Below are 27,187 nucleotides of genomic sequence, written 5' to 3'. Positions count from 1 at the left end.
GGAAAAATCATTAAAAATGGGGTAAAATGCATGAGTAGAAAATTTACTGAAGAAAAGAGATAATACAAATGGCCCTCAGACTTATAAGATATTACATTTCACTCATAGGAATAGAAATGCAAATTAAAAGCACACAGTGATACCATTTTTCACCTATGCAACTGGCCCAAATTCAAAGCTTAACAAAACACTGAAGAAGTTGTCAGGAAATAGGCATCTTACACATTGCTGTAGGGGAAAGACAGGAAATGGTATAACCTCTAAGGAGCAAAATCTGACATCACACAAAACTACACATGGCCTTACCCCATGAATCAAGAGTGCTGCTTCTAGGAACCTACCCTGAATATACACCTCAGGTTTGGGGGTTTATTTTGAAACTTTTTTATGTTTAATGTGTTTTACATACAGTAAAATATACCCTTTCTAGTGAATAATTCAGTGAGTCCCAACAAATCCACAGAGTCCTGTAATCACCAGCACAAACTACATTGTGAAAGATCCACCACCCCCAAAATTCCCTTGTGTCCCTATAGAATCAATTTGTTCCCTGACACCCAGCTCTTAGCAAACACTGACCCATTCTGTGTTCCTGAAGTTTTCCCTTTTCAGAAGTGCCATAGAAATAGATTCAGATGCTATGCAGCCTTTGGATCTGGCTTCTTTCATTTAACACACTGCATTTGAGGCTCAACACAGATAGACTTGTGCTCTTTCATGTACCTATAGCTCCTTTCTTTCTGTTTCAGAGTGACACTCCAGTTATGGATATATGACAGTTAATTTATCCCCTCCCCCACGGAAGGACACTTGGGTTGTTTCTACTTTCCAGTAATGTATGAATAAAGTTGCTATGAACACTCAGGTGTGGGCTTTGTGTGAATATAATGGGTAAATATGTAAAAGTGAGATTGCTGGATCATACATATGGTAAGTATATATGAATAAACACTAGAAAACTATTTTCAAAATTGTCCATACTATTTTGCATTTTCAATGCAATGTATAAGAATTCCAGTTGCTTTGCAATCTGCCCTTTATTTGGTATTGTCAGCATTATTTTTAGCTAAGTCTAGCAACTGAATAGTTGAAACACTATATTTTCATTTGAAAAATACTGAAAATTATTAAACACCCACATGTAGAAGATTGGCTGAATGAACTACAAGTACATTCAGTTAATGACATACTATCTGGTAGTAAAAGTAAAATGACAAAGATTTTTATGAACTGATAAGGATATATTTTCAGGATAAAAGTAACTACAAAAAATAAATATATATTATGCTATTAACAGTCATGTTGTATAAGCTGTCAATCAGGAAGGGTACATACACATACACAAGGGTGGGTAGGAACAAAGCGGAGGGCTCAAGAGAAAAATGGGGTTTTACTAGATGTAGCTTATATAATTTTGCCTTTTAAACCCTGTTCATATTTTACATAGTCAATAATAATAATAAAAGAAGGCAACTGTGAAAAATAATGCAAAATAAAAGTGAACCTAATTATACATCAATTTGGTAACAATCACACAGAAGGAAAAAAATAGCCAAGAAACATTTGAACAAAATACTGTGAACTATATAGCCCCAGTGGGATATATTGTAGGATAAAAAGAACTGGCAAAAAATCTTGAACTTAATAAATAACTGCTTTTAGTAACACTTGTAAAGCAGTTATGGATGAACTACAAGTACTTTGATTGTGATGTATGATTAGACAAATGAGTACATATATAGTTACTCTGGAAACTTGAATTCTAAGGGATACAAATCTAGAATAAGAGAACATATTACCTGTAATATCAAGTTGAAATTAGAAGCATTAGTTTTAACTCATGATTCATAAAACGGTCTATGTGTTGGTGTGGCATGTGTATTTCTTTGCTCTGTCCACAAAGGAACATACCTAATGCCCGTATCTCAATTTCTGAACATCATTCTCCAGGAATAGGAAAAGAGCTCTTTGAAGAAACAGCTGAATCTAGGGCTGGGGAAGAACCTGGAGTAAATCAAGAGCATCTTGTACCAGGAAAGAAAAAGGAATTAATCAAAATGGATGGAAGCTTTAAGAGAAATGCACATCGAAACTACAGTAAGATATCACCTCACACCTACAAGAATGGCTACTATCAACAAGAGGAGGTAATATTAAGTATTGGATGAGTTGTGGAGGAAAAAGAACCCTCATTCACTGGTACAGACACTATGGAAAACAGTATGGAGATTTCTCATAAAATTAAGAATAGAGTTACTATATGACACAGAAACCCCTCTTCTTCGGTATCTCCATGAAAAAATTGAAAACATTTATTCACAAAAATTTATGCACCCCTATGTTCACTGCAGCATTATTCACAGTGGCCAAGACATAAAAACAATCAATGTGGCCCTCCATGGACGATTGGATAAAGAGCTGTGGTACATGCATACAATGGAAAAGAAGAAATATTGCCATTTGCAACAACATAGACAGATCTTGAGAATATCAAGGTAAGCAAAATAAGTCAGACAGAAAAAAAGCCAAGAATCAAACAAACTATTGCATTCATACATGGAACATAAAAGTGAAAGAAACAAGTGAATGAAAACTCAGACACAGACAACAAACGGTACAGTGGTTCTGGCAAAAGGAGACTTGAGCCCTGGCTGGTGTAGCTCAGTGCATTGAGCATGGGCCTTCTAACCAAAAGATTGCAGTTCGATTCCCAGTCAGGGCACATGCCTAGGTTATAGGCCAGTTCCCAGCAGAAGCCAGTTCCCAGCAGGGGACGCACGAGAAGCAAACCATACATTGATAATTCTCTCCCTCTCTCCTTCCCTTCCCTTCTAAAGATAAATAAACAAATATTTTTTTAAACAAGGACTTGACTTGGGTAGTGAACATCCAATGCAATATATACATGATGCACTATAGAACTGCACACTTGAAACCTGTTTAATTTTATTAACTCATGTCACCTCAGTAAATATCATTTAAAAAATTGATGGAAACATGTCAATGGATAACGGTTGAGACTTAACGCTGGCCACATTGGGAACACTTAGAGAATCAAAATGAAAGACAAGAGTGGAGTATAACCCACTGTATAAAAAATAAGAATCTACATGCCAAGACTAATACTATAAAAAGAAAAGAGAGAAAAGTTCTTTTTTATAACAGAATGCAAATAATCATTGTCAAAGAAATGATAAAAATAAAAAATCATTACTTCATACTTACCATGCTAACACATAGTTCAGCAAAGAATCTTCAGTGAATTCTAAAACCAATGGGTAATCTTCATTTGTTCCTCCAATTTGTGACTAAAATCAACCAGTTCTGTGAGCATCCTGATCACCAGTATTTTGAACTGTGCATCTGATAGGTTGGCTATCTCTTGGTTGCTTGGAATTACTGGCTCTGGGGCTTTGAACTGTTCTTGAGCCATAATGTTTTGGTCTGTTTGCACCTGTTATGTATGAGGGGCAGAGCCTTAGGTGTTCACCAGGGTGGGACAACCCAGTCGCTGGATTATGATGCTGTATGTGGAGGTGGCGTCAGAGAGGACAATGGCGTTTGTTCTGCACTCTCTTGGATTTCAGTCTCCTCTGCTGCTTCCCACAAGCAAACCTGGACCCCCTGGTGCTGGCTCCCAGGTGTGTGGGCCTGTGCAGCCTCCAGGACCCTGTGGGTCTCTCCAACAAACTCTCTGTGAGCCTGGGAGCCTCTCTTGATTACGTTGACCCCAGAAGTCTTTCCAATTGGTGCTTTCAGGTTCTAATTGCCATCACTGGGGCCCTAGCCTGAGCTATCTGTCTCACTGCTTGCTCCTTTGCCCCAGCTGCTGACTCCGCCCCTCTTACCAGTCCGGATGAATGGTTCGTTGCTGTTGGACTTCCATACAGTTCAATTTTCTGTGTTTTGGCTGTGTTTCTGTTACTACAACTTTGTAACAAAAATGCAGCAGTGATGGAAAGGAAACTGGGACTCAAATCAAGGGAGTGGACCAGAAGGAACAAAAAAAAAAGACCAAACAGAAAAGAATGAAGAAACAAGAATTCAAAAAAAAAAATGAGGAGAGGCTTAGGAACCTCCAGGACATCTTTAAACATTCCAACATCTGAATTATAGGGGCATCAGAAGGGGAAGATGAACAGCAACAAGTGGAAAACTTATTTGAATAAATGATAAAAAAGAACTTCCCCAATCTGGAAAAGGAAATAGACTTCTAGGAAATCCAGGAAGCTCAGAGACTCCCAAAGAAGGTGGACCCAAGGAGGAGCACACCAAGGCACATCATAATTACATTAGCCAAGATGAAAATGAACGAGAGAATCCTACAAGCAGCAAGAGATAAGGGGTCAGTCACCTTCAAAGGACTTCCCATCAGACTGTCAGCGGATTTCTTAAAAGAGACCTTACAGGCAAGAAGGGGCTAGAAAGAAGTATTCCAAGTCATGAAATCCAAAGACCTACAGCCAAAATTGCTCTATCCAGCAAAGCTTTCATTTAGAATGGAAGGACAGATAAAGTGTTTCTCAAATAAGGTCAAATTCAAGGAGTTCATCATCACCAAGCCCTTATTATATGACATGTTAAAGGGACTTATCTAAGAAAAAGAAGATGAAAAATATGAACAGTGAAAGGACAGCAAACTCACAGTTATTAACAACCACACCTAAAACAAAAGCAAACTAAGAGGACAGCTAGATCAGGAACAGAACCACAGAAATGGAGATCACATGGAGGGTTAGCAACAGGGGAGTGGGAAGAGGAGAAGAGGGGAGAAGGTACAGAGAATAAGTAGCATAGATGGTAGGTAGAAAATAGACAGGAGTCAAGGCAAGAATAGTATGGGAAATAGAGAATTTAAAGAACTTGTGACATATGGACATAAAAGAAAGCGGGGAAATGGTGGGGGAGGGATGTGCAGGGGGGAGGGGAATGAAGGGAGGGAATAGGACAACTGTAATGGCATAATCAATAATAAATATATATATATATTAAAATATTTTATTTATTTATCTTCTAGAGGGGAAGGGAAGGAGAGAAGTATCAATGGATGGTTGCCTCTGGTGTGTCCCCTGCTGGGAACTGGCCTGCAACCCAGGCATGTGCCCTGACTGGGAATCGAACCACGATCATGTGGTTCACAGGCCCACACTCAATCCACTGAGCTATACCAGCCAGGGCTCAATAAAATATATTTTTAAAAAATAAAAATAAAACCAATGGGTAAAAAACTGGTAAGGAACATGGTGGTCACTTAGTCTAAAAGAATCACTCCACCAATCATTTATTAATTACAAAGAAGGAAAGGTACCTTTCCCACAGACACCACTCTAACCAACTGTGTACCTCCTGATATGATGCAATTAAAAGAACATAATATTACTTTCATAATATCCTGCCAACACTAATTAAACTTAACCTAATCATGAGGATGTATCAAATGTACCCAATTAGAGACATTAAAGGAGAATAAACAGACATAAAAATTAAACAAATTGTGTGATATTTGTCTGGATATGAAAGAAAAAAGTCTGTTATAAGAGATATAATTGAGAAAACTGAAGAAATTGGTATATGGGTTGTATATTAAGTGGCAGTTACTGTATCAATGGTAAATTTCATGAGTATGATAACTGTATGGTGGTTATAAAAGACAGTGTCATTCTTAGGGACTACAGATTGCTGTACTGAGAGTTTGAATATGATGAATGAAATATGGCAATTTCAAATGGCTTAGCTTTGTGTGGGGTAAGTGGGCATATGTATATTTTGATTCTTCCAACATCAAATATTTGAGAATGATAAATTTTAAGTGAAGCCTGTAAGTACAGGGTATATGAGGTTCATTTTACTACTACTTTTTAGAAATACATATATTACTGATTGTGTTATTACAATTGTCCCATTTTTCCCCCTTTATTCCCCTCTGCCCCGCACCCCTCCTCCCACCAGCATCCCCCCTGCCTTTAGTTCATGTCCATGAGTTGTACATATAAGTTCTCTGGCTTCTCCATTTCCTATACTATTCTTAACTTCCCCCTGTCTATTTTATGCCTACCTATTATGCTTCTTATTCCCTGTACCTTTCCCCCCCATTCTCTCCCTTCCCCTCCCAATGATAATCCTCCATGTAATCTCCATTTCTGTGACTCTGTTACTGTTTTAGTTGTTTGCTTAGTTTGTTTTTCTTTTTCTAGATTCCATTGTTGATAGTTGAGTTTGTTTTTGTTTTGCTTTTATACTTTTTTATCATTTTCTTTTTCTTAGATAAGTCTCTTTAACAGTTCGTATAATAAGGGCTTGGTAATGATGAACTCCTTAAACTTGACCTTATCTGGGAAGCACTTTCTCTTCCCTTCCATTCTAAATGATAGCTTTGCTGGATAGAGTATTTTTGGATGTAGGTCCTTGCCTTTCATGACTTTGAATACTTCTTGCCAGCCCCTTCTTGCCTATAAGGTGTCTTTCAGCTGATAGTGTTATGGGCACTCTTATGTAGGTAACTGTCTGGTTTTCTCTTACTGCTTTTAAAATTCTCTCCTTATCTTTAATCTTGGGTAATTTATTATGAAAGTGTCTTGGTATGTGCTTCTTGGGTCCACTTTTTCCCGGCTCCCTGAGCTTCCTGGACTTCCTGGACATCTATTTCCTTTGCCAGATTGGGGAAGTTCTCTGTTATGTTTTCAAGTAAGTTTCCAATTCCTTGCTCTTACCTGTCTCCTTCTCGTACCCCTATGGTTCAGATGTTGGAATGTTTAAAGTAGTCTGGAGGTTCCTAAGCTTCTACTCATTTTTTTTGAATTCTTGTTTCTTCATTCTGTTCTGGTTGAATGTTTATTTCTTCCTTCTGCTCCAAATCTTTTATTTGAGTCCTGGTTTCCTTCTTTTCACAGTTGGTTCCCTGTACATTTTCCTTTACTTCACTTTGTGTAGCCTTCACTTTTTCCTCTATTTTTCAACCATACTCAACCATTTCTGTGAGCATCCTGATTCCCAGTGTTTTGAACTCTGTATCTGATAAGTTGGTTCTCCCTTCACCACTTAGTCTTATTTTTAGAGCTTTGATCTGTTCTTTCATTTGGGCCATATTTTTTGTCTGGGCACACCTGTTACATAGTAAGGGGCAGAGCCTTAGGTATTTGGTAGGGCAAGGCAACCCATGTCACTGCCTTGTGGCACAGTCTAAATGAATGTTTCTTCTTTAACCCTTTGGTTGTCAGACTTCCATTCAGTTCAATTTTCTGGCAGTTATGTTTATTTTTTGTTTTTGAATTTGTTGTTGTCCTTCTTTTGGTTGTGGGAGGAGGCAAAGTGTATCTACCTACACCTCCACCTTGGCCAGAAGTCTCTATTTTTTGAAGATCTAAAACTTCAAAAGAAAAATAATTTTTTAAAAAGAAGGTAACACAGATGAGATGAGGATAAACTACTCTTATGAAAAATAGAGTTAGATACTTTAGACAAGGAGAAGAAAGGAATGCATTCCTTACTCGGTGTTATTAGCAACTTAGCACAGAGTTAAAGTGGTGGCTAAATAAGCAATGAGTGTATAAAGGAGAAATTCTATAAGATCTGAAAAGGCAGGTAGATGTAACTGAGGCAAATAATTTTAAAACGACAAGACCTTTTTAATATCACTATAATAAAAAATTAATACGATTTTCAATCAATGTGAACAATAATATATTTTTGCCATCAACTAGGCCTAAAAATCAAAGAATGGGAATAAGAACCCCAAAACAGAATGTCTTAAGCATGCCATGATGTTTTTAATCAACTTTCTAAATTGTCTTTAATGCCATTGCATTATACATGTGGGTATCTATTAATACTTTTCCTCTGATTGTAGATATTAGCTTTAATAGCTCAGCTTTCATTAAGAACAGAATCGAAAAACTCAAAGCCTACAAGGGGCCAGTGGGCATTGGGAATAAGTGAAGTAGGCCAGCATTTTAAATTGCATTCTCTGAAATAGACATACTATAATTCACTTTTACAAAAGTCTATGTTCTCATAGGTTTTTTCAACGTGTGGTCCTGACAGTCTATCTCTCATTCACCTTTTAATCAAGACTCAATATAAATAATAATATATTTCCCTCAACAACAGCATAAATGTGAGAATAGATGGCAATTGCCGATGTGCAGACATGACAAGAGTTGTGGCTTAGTGGAAGAGCAGGATCCCTGTGACAACATTGCTGTTAGGCCGAGTCTCTGACTGCCATTCTTAGAAAGGGTCTCAGATAGAAATACAGATTTTTATGTGAATTCAATTGACTTTTAAAAGTTGGCAACTAAGTTTTAAAATGTTAAGCACTATGCAAGCCAACAACCATTTTACAAGCTGTTTCTGGTCCATGGGCGACGCGAATCAGCAACCTCTGGTTTAAATTCTAAAGTTCTAATGGTATCCTTTATTTCATTAGCTTACTGAGAAGTGATGCTCATTTTCTGTTGCCTTCCTGTCAATGGAAAGTTTTGTAAAAAACAATTTGAAATTTGGGTCAAATATCCTGATAACTAGAAATTTTCCCAACAAGTTGACATAAATTGGCATTTTTCTAGGTGAGAAAAGAGATGCTTAGAAAAATGACATAATTTGTTCCAACAGTGCAAAGCTGAGAGAACTTGTACCTTTTAAATACAAATCTTGAGTTCCTTCCAATCACCCTGTGTTATAGACTGAATCATGTGAACCCTAAAATTCTTATGTTAAAGCCCTAACACCCAATGTGGCTGTATTTAGAGACAGAGCCTTTAAGGAAGTAATTAGGGTTAAATGAAATCATAAGAGTGGGGCTCTAATACAGTAGGATTTGTATCCTTATAAGAAGAGAAAGACACACCAGAGAGAAGCACAGGCTAAGTGAGGACCCAGCAAGAAGGGAGCCATTTGCAAGGCAAGGAGAGAGGCCTGAGCAGAAGCCAACCCTGCTGCCACTTAGATCTTTGGGCCACAAGATCTTAGATCTTGTTTCTTAGAGAAAACAAATTTCTGTTGTTAAGCCACACAGACTGTGGTATTTTGCTATGGCAGCACTAGCAAATACATACTATTACTTCAAAATTAGTATGTACAACAATTATTAAGGCCTCCCGAAAGGATTTATATTATATGCCATTTGTAGTTAAATTAGCAATTTCATCGGTTAATTCCCCCAAAATCTTCAGAGCCAATCCTGAGGTGGATCACTTGATCACATTCATTTTTCTGACCCTTATCTATGAAAAGTTGTATTAATAACATGGAGACCACTGCTCTCTACGAGTGTGTAAACAATGAGAGAGACAAACTTGAGTATGAGATGTGCCGTAAGTGTGTTCCAATGACATGTTCTAGGAATGCAGAAGTTCTGAAGTAACCTGAAAACAAAGAAAAAAATCACAGGTCCTACTTTTGGGGACTATTTCCTACTCAATACTGCTCTATTGCTGCGTATTTTTTGTTTATACTAGATGGTATTTATCAGTCCATACAAATATACATTATCAAAAACTGTATCAACTTTTTTAGCTTTTCCTCCCCCCCAAAAGCACAGAACCATTACACCTAACTGGTTACTAGTATATAATAATAACACTGTGTGTCCCAAGTACCGTGACAAGAGCACTTTAGACACTATTTCAGTCATCCTCACAATAACCCTACCCTCAGGAGGTATTACTATCCTCCTCCTTACACGTAACATATCACCTTACAAAGTTCTTTGCATTTTATATTCAAATATCTAAAAAACGATAGTGTTGATGTTTCCAGATCCATACATACACTCTCAATCTAAAATCTTTGCTACTTCTAGAAGTATTTAAGTCCTGTCTAGACCTTTACAGAAGAGCAATTATGTTTACATATAGCACAGGATGCTAAAGAGAGTCAAACCAAATCTCTGAAATCATATGTATTCCCATTAGTAATCCATTAAGTCGTGAATGAGAAATCATCAAACATCATCAGTTTATAGTTCAACTTTAATATATAAGATGTAAAAAAAAAAAGTTTTACCTTAATTAAGGTGACCCTCTTAGCTTAGACAAAAATGAAACTCAGATAGAGTTTAATGGGGGAATACTTATCCTGCAACCCTGATCAGTAATCAAGAGACTGATTCCATTGGTTCACCATGTGAGACGGTTTCTCATCCAACATGACAATTTACTGCTATAACTTAGTTATATCCTTAGTTCTTAGTTATATCCTTACTGCTATATCCTTAGTTCTCAGTCTCTCCCATATCTGACACAATTTTATTACATATTAACAATATACGAACTATAATGCTTACTGTGTGCAAAGTTGTGTTCTAGTATTTGATATTTCCTACCATCTCATTTTGTGGTCTCCTATTAAGTATCATCGAGCTAAATATACAGAATACAATCTAAAAATATCATTTGACTCAAAGAATATATTAGGTATACTTCCATTAAAAGCACCCCCAAAATGGTAAAAAGCTCTTACTTCAGAGAATAAAAATACCTAACTTTAAGTAGGTTAAATCAGAACCAAAATTTCATGAACAATAATGGTGGTAACCTATCACAGGCAACAGATTTCTAGAAAGCAAAATATAACTTTCTTTTCATGTGCTACATTCATTGTGGGGGAAATTTTAAGACATATTAATGAAAAATCAATAGGAGACCCAAACCATGGGTTTGTTTTCTTTGTGCACTAAAAATCCTTCCTTGTGGTCCTCTCTTCCCCTGTCACTCAAAGTGGGCTCTGAAAGCTGAAGCACCTTTCCTACCTGGGTGCTTTGTTAAAAATGCAGAATCTGAGACTCGCCCCCAACCTGCAGAATCAGAATCATGAGTTTCATGAATCCCATGAAATTTCACATGAAACTTCAAAGTAATACATTACCCCAAATAGATTAAGAACCACTGTCCTACAGGATTCTTTGACACAGTTTAAAAGTCAAAATATTTCAAAAACTATTTACGCTGCTCTCAATGAGGTCTGTTGAAGAATGACAAGAATGAAGGTCAGAACGTCACAGTGGGTCACGAAAGACCTTATCTGAAGAATTTATTCACACCATGCAAGAACTATGCCAAGAAACCAGTTTGAAGACATCTAAATAAATAATTCTCTACATGAGGTTTGAGATTAAGAATGTGCACTTGAAGAAGATTCAAACTGAGAAGTAAATAAATATAAAGTAGACATTTTTTAAGATAGGATACCATTAGATGACAGTGAAGTGCTGAATTCTTGTTGTAAGAGCTCAATCAGCAAATCTCTAATGTGAATTCTGTTTGATTTGGGATGGGGAGCATTTTAAAAAGTTACCTTCTAAGTACATTCCTCTAATACTTCTTTTATGAGGAGCCCCCAACACACTTTACTAGTCCCATTTTCTTCATCTTCTCTGGACCTCAGAAGATAAAACAAAGAAGAAATATGACACAAAAATTAAAAGAGACGTGCTCAGGGTAGTCAGTGAGCTAATGATAAAGAATGGCTCCTTAGCAGAAGGTTCTCAGTGATACATGAGAACCATATATATATTTCATTCTTTTATCTAATCATCTAACCATCTCTTCAGGCTGTGTATTACCCAGGAGCATGGACTATGTCTAAGTTCTGTTTCCCTAAACCATAGTGCCTGCTAGAATTTCATTCCCTTGACAGGTACCCAAAATGTAAATAAGAGGCATTAACTGGTCTGGCTTGAGCCTGAGTCTTTCTTGTATTACTATTATAATGTGTCATTAATGATGAGTCTACTACCTGATGGTCTGCTCTCCAGGGTGAATCTACGTCCTGCCATCCCAGTCATTCCAGGCAAGAAGAGAGAACACTGGGAAATATCATAGGGGTCAAGTCTTCTTTGCCCCTTTCTACTTTCATGGGTGTCAGGCAAATACCTGATTCTTTTCCCAGCTCTGTTCCTTAGGGCTTTTAAAAGTTCTTGTGCCTTGGCCAGTGTGGCTCAGTTGGTTGGAGCATCATCCCATAACCAAAAGGTTGCAGGTTCAATCCCAGGTCAGGGCACATATGACAGGCAATCAATTGATGCTTCTCTCTTGCATCAATATTTCTCTCTTCCTTCCTCTCTCTCTAAAAAGGCAGTCCTCAGGTGAGAATAAAAAAAAAAACTTCTTGTTATTCAAGTACAATAGGGATTATGATAAAACTTTCTCACATTGTTAACTATTAATGTACCTCAGATTCAGTTACACAATAGGTATAAATAATAAATGCAATTATTCACTTATACTGTAGAACTGTGTCCTCTCAAAAATGATAACTATATAAAAAACATAGAACTACACTTACAATAGTCTCTCAAACACTCAATCCAATGTAAATGTTAATGTTCTCATTATTTGCTTTTCTGCCCAATTTAAACAGTGGCAACTTGAGTTTTGACATGAAAGAGAAATAATAATAAAGACAGGGATACTGATGGTAGTGATACTTAAGAAGTGAGGAAGGAAGAATAATGAAAACAGGGCAAGAACTAACATCTGCATAAAGCGCCTTTTACAGTATAGGCACTTGTGTAAACCTATGGGGNCAATGTAAATGTTAATGTTCTCATTATTTGCTTTTCTGCCCAATTTAAACAGTGGCAACTTGAGTTTTGACATGAAAGAGAAATAATAATAAAGACAGGGATACTGATGGTAGTGATACTTAAGAAGTGAGGAAGGAAGAATAATGAAAACAGGGCAAGAACTAACATCTGCATAAAGCGCCTTTTACAGTATAGGCACTTGTGCAAACCTGTGGGTGCAGAGAATACTGTCTTCACCTGACAGATAAAGACACTAACGTTCCAATAGATCAAACAATTACCTAAGGTTATGAAGTTAGACAGTGACAAGTTTTGGGGGGAGAAGAGAGTAAGGAGAGCAGCAAAGGTAAACAGCACAGGACAAGGAAGTGGATGAGAAAGTGAACCCAGTTCTATCTGGAGAAACAATAAAAAGGAGACAGCACTCAAAGGCAAAGAGGTTGACTGAGTCCAGGAGTAAACGTCCATGTTCCTGTGCATTTTTAAAGTACATGATATGATTATAAATGCTAATTTTTAAAAAGTAACAGTAGAGCCAGGATTTGTTTGACTCTAATGGTTGTTTGCTCTTCACCCACTACACTCACAGAGAAACTAACCCCATTACACAAATAAGTATTTACAAAAACATTTTAACAGGAAATCTCATGTCAGTTTTATTTTTAAAACCACATTACACTTCCAACAACAAAGAGGGATATAAAAATATGTAATAGTTAAACCACTTAATCTTCTCTTTATGAGTATGACACAGATCTAATCTAAGGGGTTACAGACGTCACAAAATTCCCAGATTCTCTGTCATCACTCATACACTTACTTTCTCCAGAAATGTATTCTCAATTTTCTGGAACCATTCTATATTTTCAATCTGAAGCAAGGCTAAGAAATTCCTTTGTTCATTCCCCACTGTTTAAAGTAACATCTTTTATTTGCCTCATGAAACTTTTTCTAGCTCAGTGAAGGTCACCCAGACTCTCTCCAAGTCAGGAAAACTCTACTCTTCCCTTAATGTAGTACCTACCCAGTCAATCTTTAAAAAAAAAAAAAATCCCTGAAACTTATTTTTAGAAAAAGAATTAGAATCTAAAATATCTTAGTGCATCTTGAGATTCCTTAAATGGGGGCTGTTTGTATTTAAAATGATACCTAATTCCAGAATATCACAAAAGCTGTATTAAATGGATAAACACTTCACCACACCTCAAGCGTACTATACTTAAACATAACAACAATCGCACACCCTCTGTTCAAATTTTAGTTACCTCTTCATCATCATCGTCATCTTCAACATCCAGAATTCCGGAATCCTGTTCAGACTTGGGGCTAGTGCTTTCTAGCTCTGTATCAAAAATTGTATACGCATCTCTCTTAGATTTTCTCTTGCTCCCTATTCTGGGGTGTTGCAAGACGATATTATCCAGGTTTCTTTGCTGTTGGGCCTAGGATAAAAACATACACACAGAGATTTAAAAAAAAGAAAAAGGAAAGAAAATAATTAAGCATTCAAAACACTTCTGCTTTTCAAACCCTGGCCTGGTAGCTCAGTTGGTTAGAGAATTGTCCCAATACATCTAAGTTGCAGGTTCAATCCCGCAACTTACATATACACATACAAGGACATATACAAGAAGCAACCAATAAATGATAAATGCATAAATAAGTGGAACAACAAGTCAATGTCTCTTTCACTTTCTCTTTTTCTCTCTTCATCTTTCTTTAATATCAAAAAATTCTTTTTAAACTTCTCTTTTTCAACAAATTGGTATCTTAAAGAAAATACAATAAAATTAATTAATACAGTTTTAGTCCCAGAAATAAACCCAAACATATTAATGTATACATTTTTAACCTGGAAGTTACCCCTCTTAATTCATTTTTCCAGTTTCCATAGAAAAAAGATAGTCAATACTATCATAAGACTTTTCAAATATAATCACCAAATTATCACAAAAATGAAATCTACCTATTTTCCTCTAAGTAGCCAAGAGATTGGTGGAAATGACCAAATATTTACATCTCACAAGATAAAATGCCACGCTGCAACCATGTGGTGGGGGAAGCAGACAGAGCCTTTCAGCTTTGGGGACTCTTTCACAGGTGTGTGGATCTAACTGTGAGACCAACAAAATTCTCCTGTTTAAGAAAATAACATACCGACTTCCGGCCAAGATGGAGACATAGATAGACACACTGTGCCCCCTCCCACAACCAAAATAAGGACAAAAAAATTCAGAAACAATAAAACAACCAGAACTGACAGAAAATTAAACCATACAGAAGTTTATTAAACCATACGGAAGGCACACTGTGCACCCTCCCGACAACCATTCATCCAAACGGATAAGAGGGGTGGGGTTTGTGTCTGGCAGAGAGAGGTCAGGGCAGGAAAAGGTGGTGGCTGGCAGACCCAGGAACAGGGTGGCAATGAGCAGACACAGTGAGGTGTGCAAGGTGGCTGGCTGACCATGGTTACACATTCGCATGCAGATAAACCAGGCAAAAATGGGCACCGAGACAGACCGTGCAACCCAGGGCCCCAGTGCCAGGAAATAACGCCTAAAAGCACCAATTAAAAACACTTGTGGGGGTTCGGGTGCCAGGAGAGACTCCCAGCCTCACAGGAGAGTTCCTTGGAGAGACCCACGGGGTCCTATAACGTACATGAGCCCACCCACCCAGGAACCAACACCAGAAGGGCCCAATTTGCTTGTGGGAAGCGGGGGAGGGGACTAAAATCTGAAAGAGAACAGAGTAAGTGCCATTGTTCCCTCTCTGACCCCGCCCCCACAACCAGCATCACAACCCAGTGACTGGGTTGCCCCGCCCTGGTGAACACCTAAGGATCCGCCCCTCACTAGGTAACAGGCACAACCAGACCAGGGAAAGAAATAGCTCAAATGGAAGAACAGATCAAAGGCCCAGAGCCAATACTTTGAAGCAACCAAGAGGTAACCAACCTATCAGATGCACAGTTCAAAACACTGGTGATCAGGATGCTCACAGAATTGGTTGATTTTGGTCACAAATTAGATGAAAAAATGAAGGCTACACTAAGTGAAATGAAGGAAAATGCACAGGGAACCAAAAGTGATGGGAAGAAAACTGGGATTCAAACCAATGGAGTAGACCAGAAAAAAGAAAGAAACAACCAAACAGAAGAAACAAGAATTCAAAAAAATGAGGAGAGGCTTAGGAACCTCCAGCACAGCTTTAAACATTCCAACATCCGAATTATAGGGGCATCAGAAGGGGAAGAGGAACAGCAACAAGTGGAAAACTTATTTGAACAAATCATAAAGGGGAACTTCCCCAATCTAGCAAAGGCAATAGACTTCCAGGAAATCCAGGAAGCTCAGAGACTCCCAAAGAAGGTGGACCCAAGGAGGAGCACACCAAGGCACATCATAATTACATTAGCCAAGATGAAAATGAACGAGAGAATCCTACAAGCAGCAAGAGATAAGGGGACAGTCACCTACAAAGGAGTGCCCATCAGACTGTCACCAGATTTTTCAAAAGAGACCTTACAGGCAAGAAGGAGCTGGAAAGAAGTATTCCAAGTCATGAAATCCAAAGACCTACAGGCAAGATTGCTTTAACCAGCAAAGCTTTCATTTAGAATGGAAGGACAGATAAAAGTGTTTCTCAGATAAGGTCAAATTCAAGGAGTTCATCATCACCAAGCCCTTATTATATGAAATGTTAAAGGGACTTATCTAAGAAAAAGAAAATGATAAATATGAACAGTGAAAGGACAGCAAACTCACACTTATTAACAATCACATATAAAACACGAGCAATCCAAGAGGATAGCTAGATCAGGAGCGGAAATGAAGATCACATGGAGGGTTAGCAACAGGGGAGTGGGAGGAGGAGAGAGGGAGAAAAGGTACAGAGAATAAGTAGCATAGATGGTAAGTATAAAATAGACAGGGGTCAGGGCAAGAATAGTATGGCAAATGCAAAAGCTAAAGAATTTATGAGCCATGGACATGAACTAAAGGTGGGGAATGCAGATGGGAGGGGGTATGCAGGGCGGAGGGGAGTGAAGGGGGAATGGGACAACTGTAATAGCATAATCAATAAAATATATTTTAAAAAAGAAAATAACATACCTTAGAGAGTGATTTGAACTAATTAATCCAACAGGATTTCATGACATTAATCTGTGGAAAACAGAGTTTTAAAGGCTCTCTTCTTCTGAACTTTTAGAGAAAAGAAAGTGTAACCCCCTCGGTTTTAAAAAAGAGATTTAAATGATGATGTGATTTCAACAGATACAAAATGTCATTTTCCAGGGTCAACAACTGAAATACTAAACCAGACAGTATTCGAGCTGGAAGTGACCTTAGTCACTACTTGGGAAACTGAGGTAAAGACAAAAGGATTTCAGTGGGGTCTAGCTAGTAGTAAATCAGAATCTCAAAGTGTGACCTTCTAAATTCCATATCCATGATCTCTCCACAATGCCAACAGTCCCTCAAAGCATGGCCACCTGTTTCCCAAGAAGGGGCGACAGGTTTTGTGATCAAATAAATGGGAACCACTGCATATCGTGTAGCCTTCTTGTAGGTATATAGAGCTTATTAACAAAGTCAACACTGGAATAAGTTCGTTTTAAGAAAATTCTTTAATTTTATTTAACTCAGCAAGTTCCAGAAGTATTTCACAATGGAACTTTCCCTTAAAAAAATAGTATCATCCTAAAACACAAAGCCTGAAAAATGTGACTTCTCAGAATATATATTCCTTAATGAGTATATGATATTTTTCTCTGCAACAGTAGAAAATTAGTTTCCAAATATTCTGAATGAGATAAGAAATTCAAGACAAATATTAAGTATAAGATGTTAGTCCAGACAGTGGTTAAACGAAACAATTATAATAAGGCAGAGAAAAACTTAAACTATGTGAGCTAGTTTCTGCCAAGAAAATGAAAAGAATCTACATTCCAGAGATTTTAATCAATGGACAAACTTGTTTCTTTACATAGTACTCATTGAGATTTTGCTTTGACTTACATAAAACATGTGGCTTTGGGAACAAACTGAGGTAGAAAAGGCATTCAAAAACATTTAATTTAGGTTTGTACATTAGACATACATATCCTTCAAGCATTAGAAACCCCAAATTAGATGCAATGTTCTTTCTTTTCTTCTCACAAGTAACAAGTTCTCCCCTATTACTTCTAAAGCAAAACATAAAAAGGGATCAAACTCTGGGGAGGAGAAAACGAAGAACTTCCTAAAGCTTCCATATTTAAAAAATCTGCTCCTTGACTCCATTCTCTCTCTCAGTACAGCATTACCAAAAGCTTTCGTAAGTTGGTCTTATTCTATTGAATCCCAAGTTAATTAGTTTTCTTTCAGTCAATAAAATAGTGCCAGTGTATCAAAAGCAATCAATAGAAGCCACATTTAAAATACTTCCACTTAAACTTGGAATGATACAAATCTAAAAGTATCCTATGGAAGTAATTTTACCTCTCCTATGACTTGCTCTTAAGTGATATTGTGTGGTTTTCCCATCAATTTGGAGGAGTGCAAATTAAGACAGCAAACCCTATGTAAGAAATCAAAGCATTTCAAGTAGTATTTCAAAGCACTATCAGAACCTGGGGTCTCTGTTAGAATTATCAAGGCTTTTCCAGTGCGTAAAGAAACAGGACAAATCTGCCAAGCAAGAACTGGCCAAGTTAGAAACATTGAATCTCAGGTAGAACAATAAAATAAATACTGAGATGTTATCCATTACGGCTGCAAATAAAAATTACCACCTATTGAGAATGTTATGGGACTGGCAAGAAGTGGAGAAGAGTAAATATAGATATAAACATACAAATATATATAATATATGGGGCCTGTCTGGAAAAAGTCTAGCTATTGTTAATATGAAAATGGTTTGCATGACATTGATGTAACTTTGCAGCCAAGGAGAGTGGACTGGAATGCACATGTGTGAACAATGATGACTTCACTGTACTAGTCCGTGGGGGTGGCAGACACCGTGAGTGAGCATGTGTACTGTGTGGCCTTTGCATTCAAAATGACTCAGTGAGTAGAGCAAAGAATCTGCATCAAATTTTGTGTTAAGCTTGAACATTCATCCACTGAAGCTATCTGGATGGTTCAAAAGGCTGCAGGCTATGGGCAACTGGTGATTGGCAGCTTCATCACAATAACATACCAACTCATGCCTCGTGTCTCATGCAGATTTTTGGCAAAATATCAAATCACCTAGGTGACTCAGCCCCACTACGGTCCAGATTTGGCACCCTGCAACATCTGGCTTTTCCCAAAACTACAATCACCTTTGAAAGGGAAGAGATTTCAGATCATCCATGAGAATCAGGAAAATACAAAGAAGCAGCTGATAGTGACTAGGAGAACTGTGTGAGGTCCCAAGGTGCCTACTTGGAAGGGGACTGACGACGCATCATTGTCCTATGTACTGTGTTTTTGTATCTTGTATCTTCTTCAATAAATGTCTCTATTTTTCATACTATTTTTCATAGTACGTGGCTGGATACTTTCTGGACAGACCTTATATATTAAAATAAAAAGCTCAAAGGAAGAACAAAAAACAGTAAACACCCCTCAGAGCTCTCTTCTGACAGGCTAAGCTCTATCACCAGGACCGTTTATTCTGTCCCTCCAGAGACAACCGTTATAATCATGGGCCAAAGAAGCTGCTGCCCGATTTCCGCCACCTGGGTCGAAGTGGAGGCAGGGAGATACAAAGCATACCCATAGCAGTTGGATCTTAGAAAGCATTCAGGCATTTTCTTTTTCGGAGTTGTTCATTATCTTTGTGCCTAAGTTTTACACATTTAATCACCGTTTCCTCAAGGTTCCCTCATACACATTCTTCTTTGGTTTCCTAGTATATAGAAATTAAGCACGCTTTATTCCTCAACCCCTCTCCTCTTACCACTCTCCCACGATCAGATAACACATCTCCAGCTTCCTGTTACTACTGCGTGCTCTACCATCGCCTCAGTCCCAAAGTACCTAAAATGGAACTCATCACCTTCTCATCGTAAATCCCCTGCATACTGTGGCCAGGATCTTCTTAAACCATAGCATTCATCTCACCAATTAGGCACAAAGGAAACGGGAAAATTTTTAAACAAGTACAAACCCAAACTCCACCATCTGTCACTTGGGCTCCACCATAACAAAAGCGGAACCTGGGTTTCCAGTGTACTTATCCAGTGGTCTCCAACATGAACCTTCCACTTGAACCAGACTCTGCCTCCTCATAGACCAGGTATATTTCTACTCCTGTAACTCTTCTAAATGACCTCTTCCTGCCAGAGTCTAACCTTTCATTCAAAAGCCAACCAAAATTCCTCTGTCTTTAGGAAGCCTCCTCTTGCTGCCCTAATCCATGATGCTTTCTCTCTGTATTCCTATTTTCAGTCAAACATCTACTGAATGCCTGCTTGGTACCAGGTATCATGCTGCACACAGGGAATGCAAAGAAAAGCATGGAGTCTCTGAGTCAGGAACCTCGCGTCAAACTACTGGGGAAAGCAGATCAGAAAATAAGTGGCTGAAATTCCATGCCATAACTATAATAATAGAAATAAGACAGAGGGCAATAGTTGAACAAAGGAAAAAGTGACCAGATTTGCTGGGAGGTGTTTAACCCAGGAAAGGCTCCACAGAGGAAGAGATAGCATGCTCTTAAAAGATAAATATAATTTTCCAAAGGGAAATAAGAATAGGGGTAACTAACCATTCTGGAAGAAGAAAACAGCACGAGAAAGACCGTGTGTGAAATAACACTATCCACCCAAGGAACAGGCAATTTTGTATAGGAACATAGTTTATAAAGAATGAACAACAGATAAAGACATCATACAAGGCAGTTTCAACGTTAGCTAGTAGGCAGTGGAGACACAATGAAGGAATGTAAGCAAGGGAATAAAAAGATCAGCTTTACCATTCGGGCAAATTTTCTAGGATCACAGGAGTGGTCAGCTGGGAAAAGACAGAGACTAGAAACAAAAAAAAAAACAGTATCGATCACTATTATAGTGCAATACCAATGATGGGGACTTGAATTAAGGTACAGCTGATATATAAGAGGAAGAAGCACCAGAATTTACTAATTTGAATACAGTACATAGCAGACAGGAAGGAATGAAGAACTCTAAGTATTCTGCCCTTGATGACCAGATGGTGGGATTATTCCAAACAGTGGGAATCATAGAAACAGTAAGTTGAGAGCAGAACGGGGGAGACGGAGAAGAGTTCAGTAAACCTAGAAGTGCTTTCACACACCGACATAGACAAACACCAGTCCCACACTTCAGTATGTAACTCTTCTCTCGTTGAGAACAGAAAAGCACTTCACCATCCTTAGAATCCCAAAGCCCAGCCACAGTGACACATATACATTAAATTTAGATAAATGGTTATTATATAAAAGCAATAGATAACAAAATAAATCTATATGTGAATGAGATCTAGCCCAGTAAAGAGAGGGGATCTGCAAAAGACAGGACTTGGATGTTCTCCTACCTATTAGAAGAGGAATAAAACCCATAAAATCCATAAGAATTACCTAATCTGAACTATTAACCTAAAAATATTGCTATTAACACTTCACAACAGTCAAAGAGTGTCTATGAGGCAATATATATACACACACATACAAACAGCATCCGGCAGAAGTAACACTGCTCAGTGCAGTTTGTAAAGGTAGTGATATGGGTGCAATAATTTCTAGTTTTAATCTGAACACTTCACCTAAAATGGCATATAGTGTGATATTGAGTGTGATATTGTTGTTACAGAATTACATGCTTATGATTTTATAATAAAAGATTTTGTAATAAAAGGGGCATTATTTGTGCCAGAATATATATACATATTAAATTGTGAAATACAACTTCCAAAGGTGCCTGGCAGTAAGACTCAAGAGTTTAAATTATGTGAACTAAAAACTGAAGGCTCCTGTCTTTATCAACACAATGCTGACCTCTAGTGGTCCAAAGGAATATATACAAATGACCTTTAGAATCAGAACTAATTGAGAAGGGTTGGAGGCCTGATATAATTACATAGACTTTAATAACAGGGCACTATAGCAAAAAAAATCAAACAAAGAAAAACCCTCTTGGAATAAGACAAGTCTTAAAGTCTAAGCTTGAGCAGTTTCTTCACTTCTCTGTCCAATATTCCCCTCTATTTAAAAAAAAAAGTTAATAAAATGTACCTTAGCACGGCAACATGGATTAAATGAGTCGAGATAATATAAATAAAGCAACTTGAAAAGAAAAGTCAAACAAAAAATACTAAAAATTTTAAGTTCTACCTGTCTTCCCTCTGAAAATTAGATCGAAATCTGTTTTACTTTCTATAATGGAAGCATCTGAGATCTAGGAAATACTTAGATACATAATTGTTACTGGCATCTAATACCGCTACGCATTGGCATTCAATTTTGCATTTGTACTACATTTCAAGTATTTGGTATCTATACTAGACTCCCCTTGCGCTCCACTTCACATCCTCTCAACCTCAGCTGGCATTCTGGCTAGAGCATTGGTAACCGGTGCTGGGCAGCCTTGAAAGTGTCCATATGGTAATCTGAAACCAGCTCTAATGCTCCAAGCCTCAAGCTCCCTTCCCTGGGGCTTTGCTGTTAATACCACAGTGTAAAATCCCAAAGAACCACTTAGTACTCAGGATCATCAGCCCAGAAGTGAGGCAACCACCAACCAAATAAGTAACAGATAAATGCACTGTGTCCCTCCCTTAGTCAATTCCATCTGGCTTCTCGGCAGGTGCCAGGAATTAAGGAACCAACTATCCTAGCAATGTACTGACTCCACAAACCTCTCTTTTCACTACTCCTGACCCTGAAACTCCTGTTCCATAGCTTGAACAGACCACTCACCTCTCAACCCCTCAGGTTCCCTCAGGGAAATGAAGGCTAAAAACACATCCCTGGCAACAAAACAGTGAAGCAGGACTATGCCCGCTGTTTTGCATCTGAATCCCTCAAGGATAACTGAAAATAACTGGCAAGACCAACAAATGATGACTCCACAGTTGCCTCTCAAATCTCACCAATTGTAAGAACTGCAAAGGAGCTGCAATTTCAAAACAAGGGTCCTTCACACTTACCAGCACTATCTCTGGCAGTTAATCTCCTTTGGCAACTAGCTCCAATATTAGATTCAAACAAAATTAAAACAAAACAAGGAGAGTGATTCAAGACAAAGGAAAGCATCAAGATCATATAAAACAACAAGTCTTCCGTTTGTTTTTAAACCTATATTTCATTGGGGGAAAAAGTCTTTGCAGTAACAAAATTTACTAAAATAAGATGGACTAGATGTAGGTTATCACAATTTGTATGAAACAAGAGTAAAATTTTATAAAATTCTCATAAATTAGGATAATTCCAGTCTCTTTAAAAACACTATCTTACTCCTTTATCAAAATACAGCCTCAAATACACAAGTATATTGTAGTTGTAGTTAATTGGAAAATAAATTAGAAAATAAACATGAAGAAAAAAATGTATCAAAGTCTTCACTCAGTAATAATCAGTTATTTTGGTGAAAAATAACTGACAACCCAGTGGTGACAACCCAGTCTATTTTCTGTGTATATACAGATCTCTCTTTTAGCTTCTCTGTATTTTCTGTTTATCTGCAACTGGCGTTCATTATTGGTATGCCAGAAAGAAAATTATACTGAATAAAAATCTGTGATCTTTTTTGCACAGAAATATTAGACACATATCTTCCTTGACAAATAAAAACATTTATAACATTGTATTACATTTCCAACAACAAATTTTTATTTCAACAGTCTAACACAGAACATTTATATTACTCCCAATATTTTGCTACTTAATAATAATGCAAAGACAATCTCCAGAGCTCAAATTTTGCATGTGTCCTTAATTGTTTTACTAGAAGAATTCCAACAAATAGAAAATTTAGATCAAATGGTAAAAGTTGCAAAATCAATGAAGGACTGACAAACTGCCCTCCAGAAATGCTGTGTCACTTCATAGTGGCACATAGAAGTGTATGAGCGCTTATGTCTCAGCCCCTAAGTATCACTAGGCACTATTTCTCTTTACCATGAATGTAAAGATTTCTCAACATGGCAGGAAGGCAAGAAACAATAATATAATGAGATCTGGCTATGAAAAAACTAAAAATATCCTATTCTACAATTATATTGATATTATTTATTTTCCTCTAATACTTATGTAGTGTCCTTTATTTTACATTAAATTTATTAACCCTTCTACAAATTACCTGGAATGGTATGAGGCTGAAAATCACTTCCTCAAACAGTTACTTATCCCAAATCAACGTTTTAGAATAATTCATCTTTCCCAATTGTTTTCTTTTAAATGTCTGCCAAATGAATACCAACAAATCTGATAATACTGAATTTATTTTCATGAGAAAGACAGTAGACCCCCTTCTTAGGCCTTTACCCACCAATTCTGCTCTGTAGAGTTACTATTTTTACATCCACATTTCTAAATAATACCCTTACTTTATGGTAAAAACATTGCTCACTTGAAAATCTACACCACTTACCCTACTGTTTCTTCAATTATCTTCCCAAGATAGTTTTTTCAGAAAGTCTCCTACTATGATTGCATATTAATAATTTTTTAGTTCTATTAGATTTGATTTATATATTTCAAAGTTCATAAGTCTACAAAAATTTACTATTGTGTCCTCTTTTATTGTATCTTCTTGATGTATCAAAATGTGCTTTCACAATTATTAATATATTTAATACTCTTGGGTTTCCTCTAATAATTTTTATTTTATTTTTTTGTTGTTCAAGTACAGTTGTCTCCATTTCCCCCCCCAACACTCCCCCCACTTCAGCCATCCCCACCTCCCACCCTCAATCCTACCCCACTTTGGCTTTGTCCATGTGTCCTTTATACGTGTTCCTGACAACTCTTCCACCTTTTCCCACCAGTATCCCCTCTCACCTCCCCTCTAATTGTTGTCAGTTTGTTCTTAATTTCAATAACTCTGGATATATTCTGCTTGCTTGTTTGTTTTATTGATTAGGTTCCACTTATAGGTGAGATCATATGGTATTTGTCTTTTACCGCCTGGCTTATTTCACTTAGCATAATGCTCTCCAGTTCCATCCATGCTGTCATGAAGGGTAGGAGCTCATTCTTTCTTTCTGCAGCTGTGTAGTATTCCATTGTGTAAATATACCACAGTTTTTTAATCCACTCATTTACTGATGGTCACTTAGGTTGCTTCCAGAACTTGGCTATTGTAAATTGCACTGCTATGAACATTGGGGTGCATAGGTTCTTTGGGTTGGTGTTTCAGGGTTCTTATAGTATAGTCCCAGTAGTGGAACTGCCAGGTCAAAAGGAAGTTCCATTTCTAGTTTTCTGAGGAAATTCCGAACTATTTTCCACAGTAATGCTGGCCTCTTAAAAAAAGTTTAGGAGTGTTCGTTCCTCTTCAATTTTTTAGAAGAGTTGGAGAAGGATTAATTTAATTCTTGAAATGTTGGAAGAACTCACTAGTAAAATCATCTGATCCTGGGCTTTTCTTTGTTGGGAGGTTTTTAATTACCGTTTCAATCTCCTTATTAGCCTGTATGAATGAATGAATGGCATCAGAAATAAAAAAAATAGTTGAGCAAATATAAAAGAAGGAAAGAGAGGTTGTTTCTTTAGTACAGAGTGATCATAGAGAGTCTCATTAGGTGGCATTTGTTATTCAGACCTTACTGCCTATTTATTTAATGGGTAGATGCTTAAGAGAGACAAATACATGTGGTCTATCCTTTTTTAACCCTGAGTTGTCACACAGAATTTAAACTATTATAAACATCATTACATACTCTAAAATACCTGAAAGGACAATGTCCACTATGTTAACCATATTTCAAGAATTTCTTAGTCATTTTCAAGTACATTTTCTTAGACACAAGCTACCTGAAGATAGGAGGATTGTGGTAGATTTTGCTGAAAGACTAGCACATTAACAGGTCACTAAAAATGGTCACTAAATGGTCACTAAAAATCACTTATGCATGATTCTAAGATAGGATGGTTCTTGAATAAACTAAAATTCAAGATAATCCTTACAACTATTTCTGACAATAGCTTAACTATTCTCCACAAATTTGTACATTTAATGTTAAGTGTTATATTCTTTACCATTGTCAATCTCCATGTGGTGATGAAAATGACCCAAAAATATAGGTAAAGTTGAGAGGAAAAATAACGAAGGATAAGTAGTAACCTCAGAGTGGACTCCTCTAGGAGCTTAATATTTCATGTTTTAACCTAGTCTCCCAGAAGAAACAAACCTACACATGCAACACTTTCTCCAAAGTTCATCCATCCTACCTGAAAAGGGCCAGAAAAAGTTATGATTGTATCTATTGGTTCATGTCAATATTTCAGCCAAACCAATAGTTTCAACTAGAAATATGATAGCAACAATGACACTAATTTAACATCCTACTTCAACACTTTCATTACAACAAAGGATTATATTATACAAAAAAACAAGACTTTTACATAATCCCCCTTTTTTTAGAAAAAAATACTAAAAATGACGCAAAAGAGATTAGGCATATATTCACCTACTACATCTATTCTGTGGCCAGGCTTAACAACTCACATAACTTTTAAATCACTCTTCTCATTCAACTTAACCTAAATGAGATGCAAAAAATAAATACCTAATAAATGTATGTCTAGTACATGTAGCATAGTCATAGTGTAGTCATCGCACATCATCAAACTAGATAATAAGCTATTATCCTCCATGCTCCTTTCATTTATGCTATATAAAACAAGCCTAAGGAAAAATGTCTTCTCTTAATATTCCATTTACAAAACTTGTAATCAAAACCCAGTGAGAAAAACAAACACATAGGAAAGAACACAATGAGGAACAGTAGTGGTAGACAGTAAAATCAGTAGCATCTTCAGATCTGCTCCTGAACAGCACAAATTATCCCATAATAATTATATTGATTTGCCTTTTGGCAAAATTAAAATTTTAATAAATCAATAAATATCCACTGTCTTCCTTCTAGGAAACTAGATGTCTTGCCTTTACCCATAACTTTAAATTCTAAAATTCAGCCCTGGCTAGTATGGTTCAGTGGACTGAGTGGCAGCCTACAAACCAAAGGGTCACTGGTTTCATTCCCATTCAGGGCACATGCCTGGGTTGTGTTGGTCAGGTCCCCAGATGGGGTGTGAGCAAGAAGCAACCAACTGTTATTTCTCTTACACATCAGTGTATCTCTCCCTTTCTCCTTCCCCTCCACTCTCTCTAAAAATAAATAAAATATATTTTTTCAAAAAAGCAGAGGAGATATCCACCTGTCCAAAATGTCTCAGGTACAAGTCAGTTCACCTAGGACAAATATTGTTACTATGTAGCTTCAAACTCTGACAATTATATCTGTTTGAATGCAGGTGAGTGCAGGAGGGGAGTTGAGAGGTAGGAAATAGGAGGAGAAAAATAATGGTAGGTAAGTTTTTTAAAAGTCAGGTACCACTAATAATGGACTCCAAATGGCAAATGCTTCCTATTCTGACAACATTCTATTGATGATGCCAACCTATAATGCTTCTTTCAAATACACCTTCAGGTTTTCTCTGTGTAGT

At 37.2% G+C, this 27,187-nt stretch overlaps 1 protein-coding gene across 5 annotated transcripts in view; it reads right to left on the bottom strand.

Annotated features, from left to right (window-relative positions):
- The window catches only part of EXOC6B (exocyst complex component 6B), a 584,426-nt gene that overhangs the window by 349,000 nt on the left and 208,239 nt on the right, over positions 1 to 27,187 (bottom strand). For all 5 annotated transcript variants that reach the window (XM_037048101.1, XM_037048102.1, XM_037048103.1 and 2 more), the window contains one exon: positions 13,789 to 13,965. In XM_037048101.1, the coding sequence (XP_036903996.1) occupies positions 13,789 to 13,965 (177 nt within the window). The remainder of the gene's footprint in view (positions 1 to 13,788; positions 13,966 to 27,187) is intronic.

Source organism: Sturnira hondurensis, unplaced genomic scaffold, assembly GCF_014824575.4.
Source record: "Sturnira hondurensis isolate 20B ecotype Veracruz unplaced genomic scaffold, ASM1482457v3 Scaffold0006413, whole genome shotgun sequence".
Classification (NCBI taxonomy): domain Eukaryota; kingdom Metazoa; phylum Chordata; class Mammalia; order Chiroptera; family Phyllostomidae; genus Sturnira; species Sturnira hondurensis.
The sequence above is the reverse complement of the archived record's forward strand: the minus strand, read 5'-3'. Positions and strand labels throughout refer to the sequence as shown.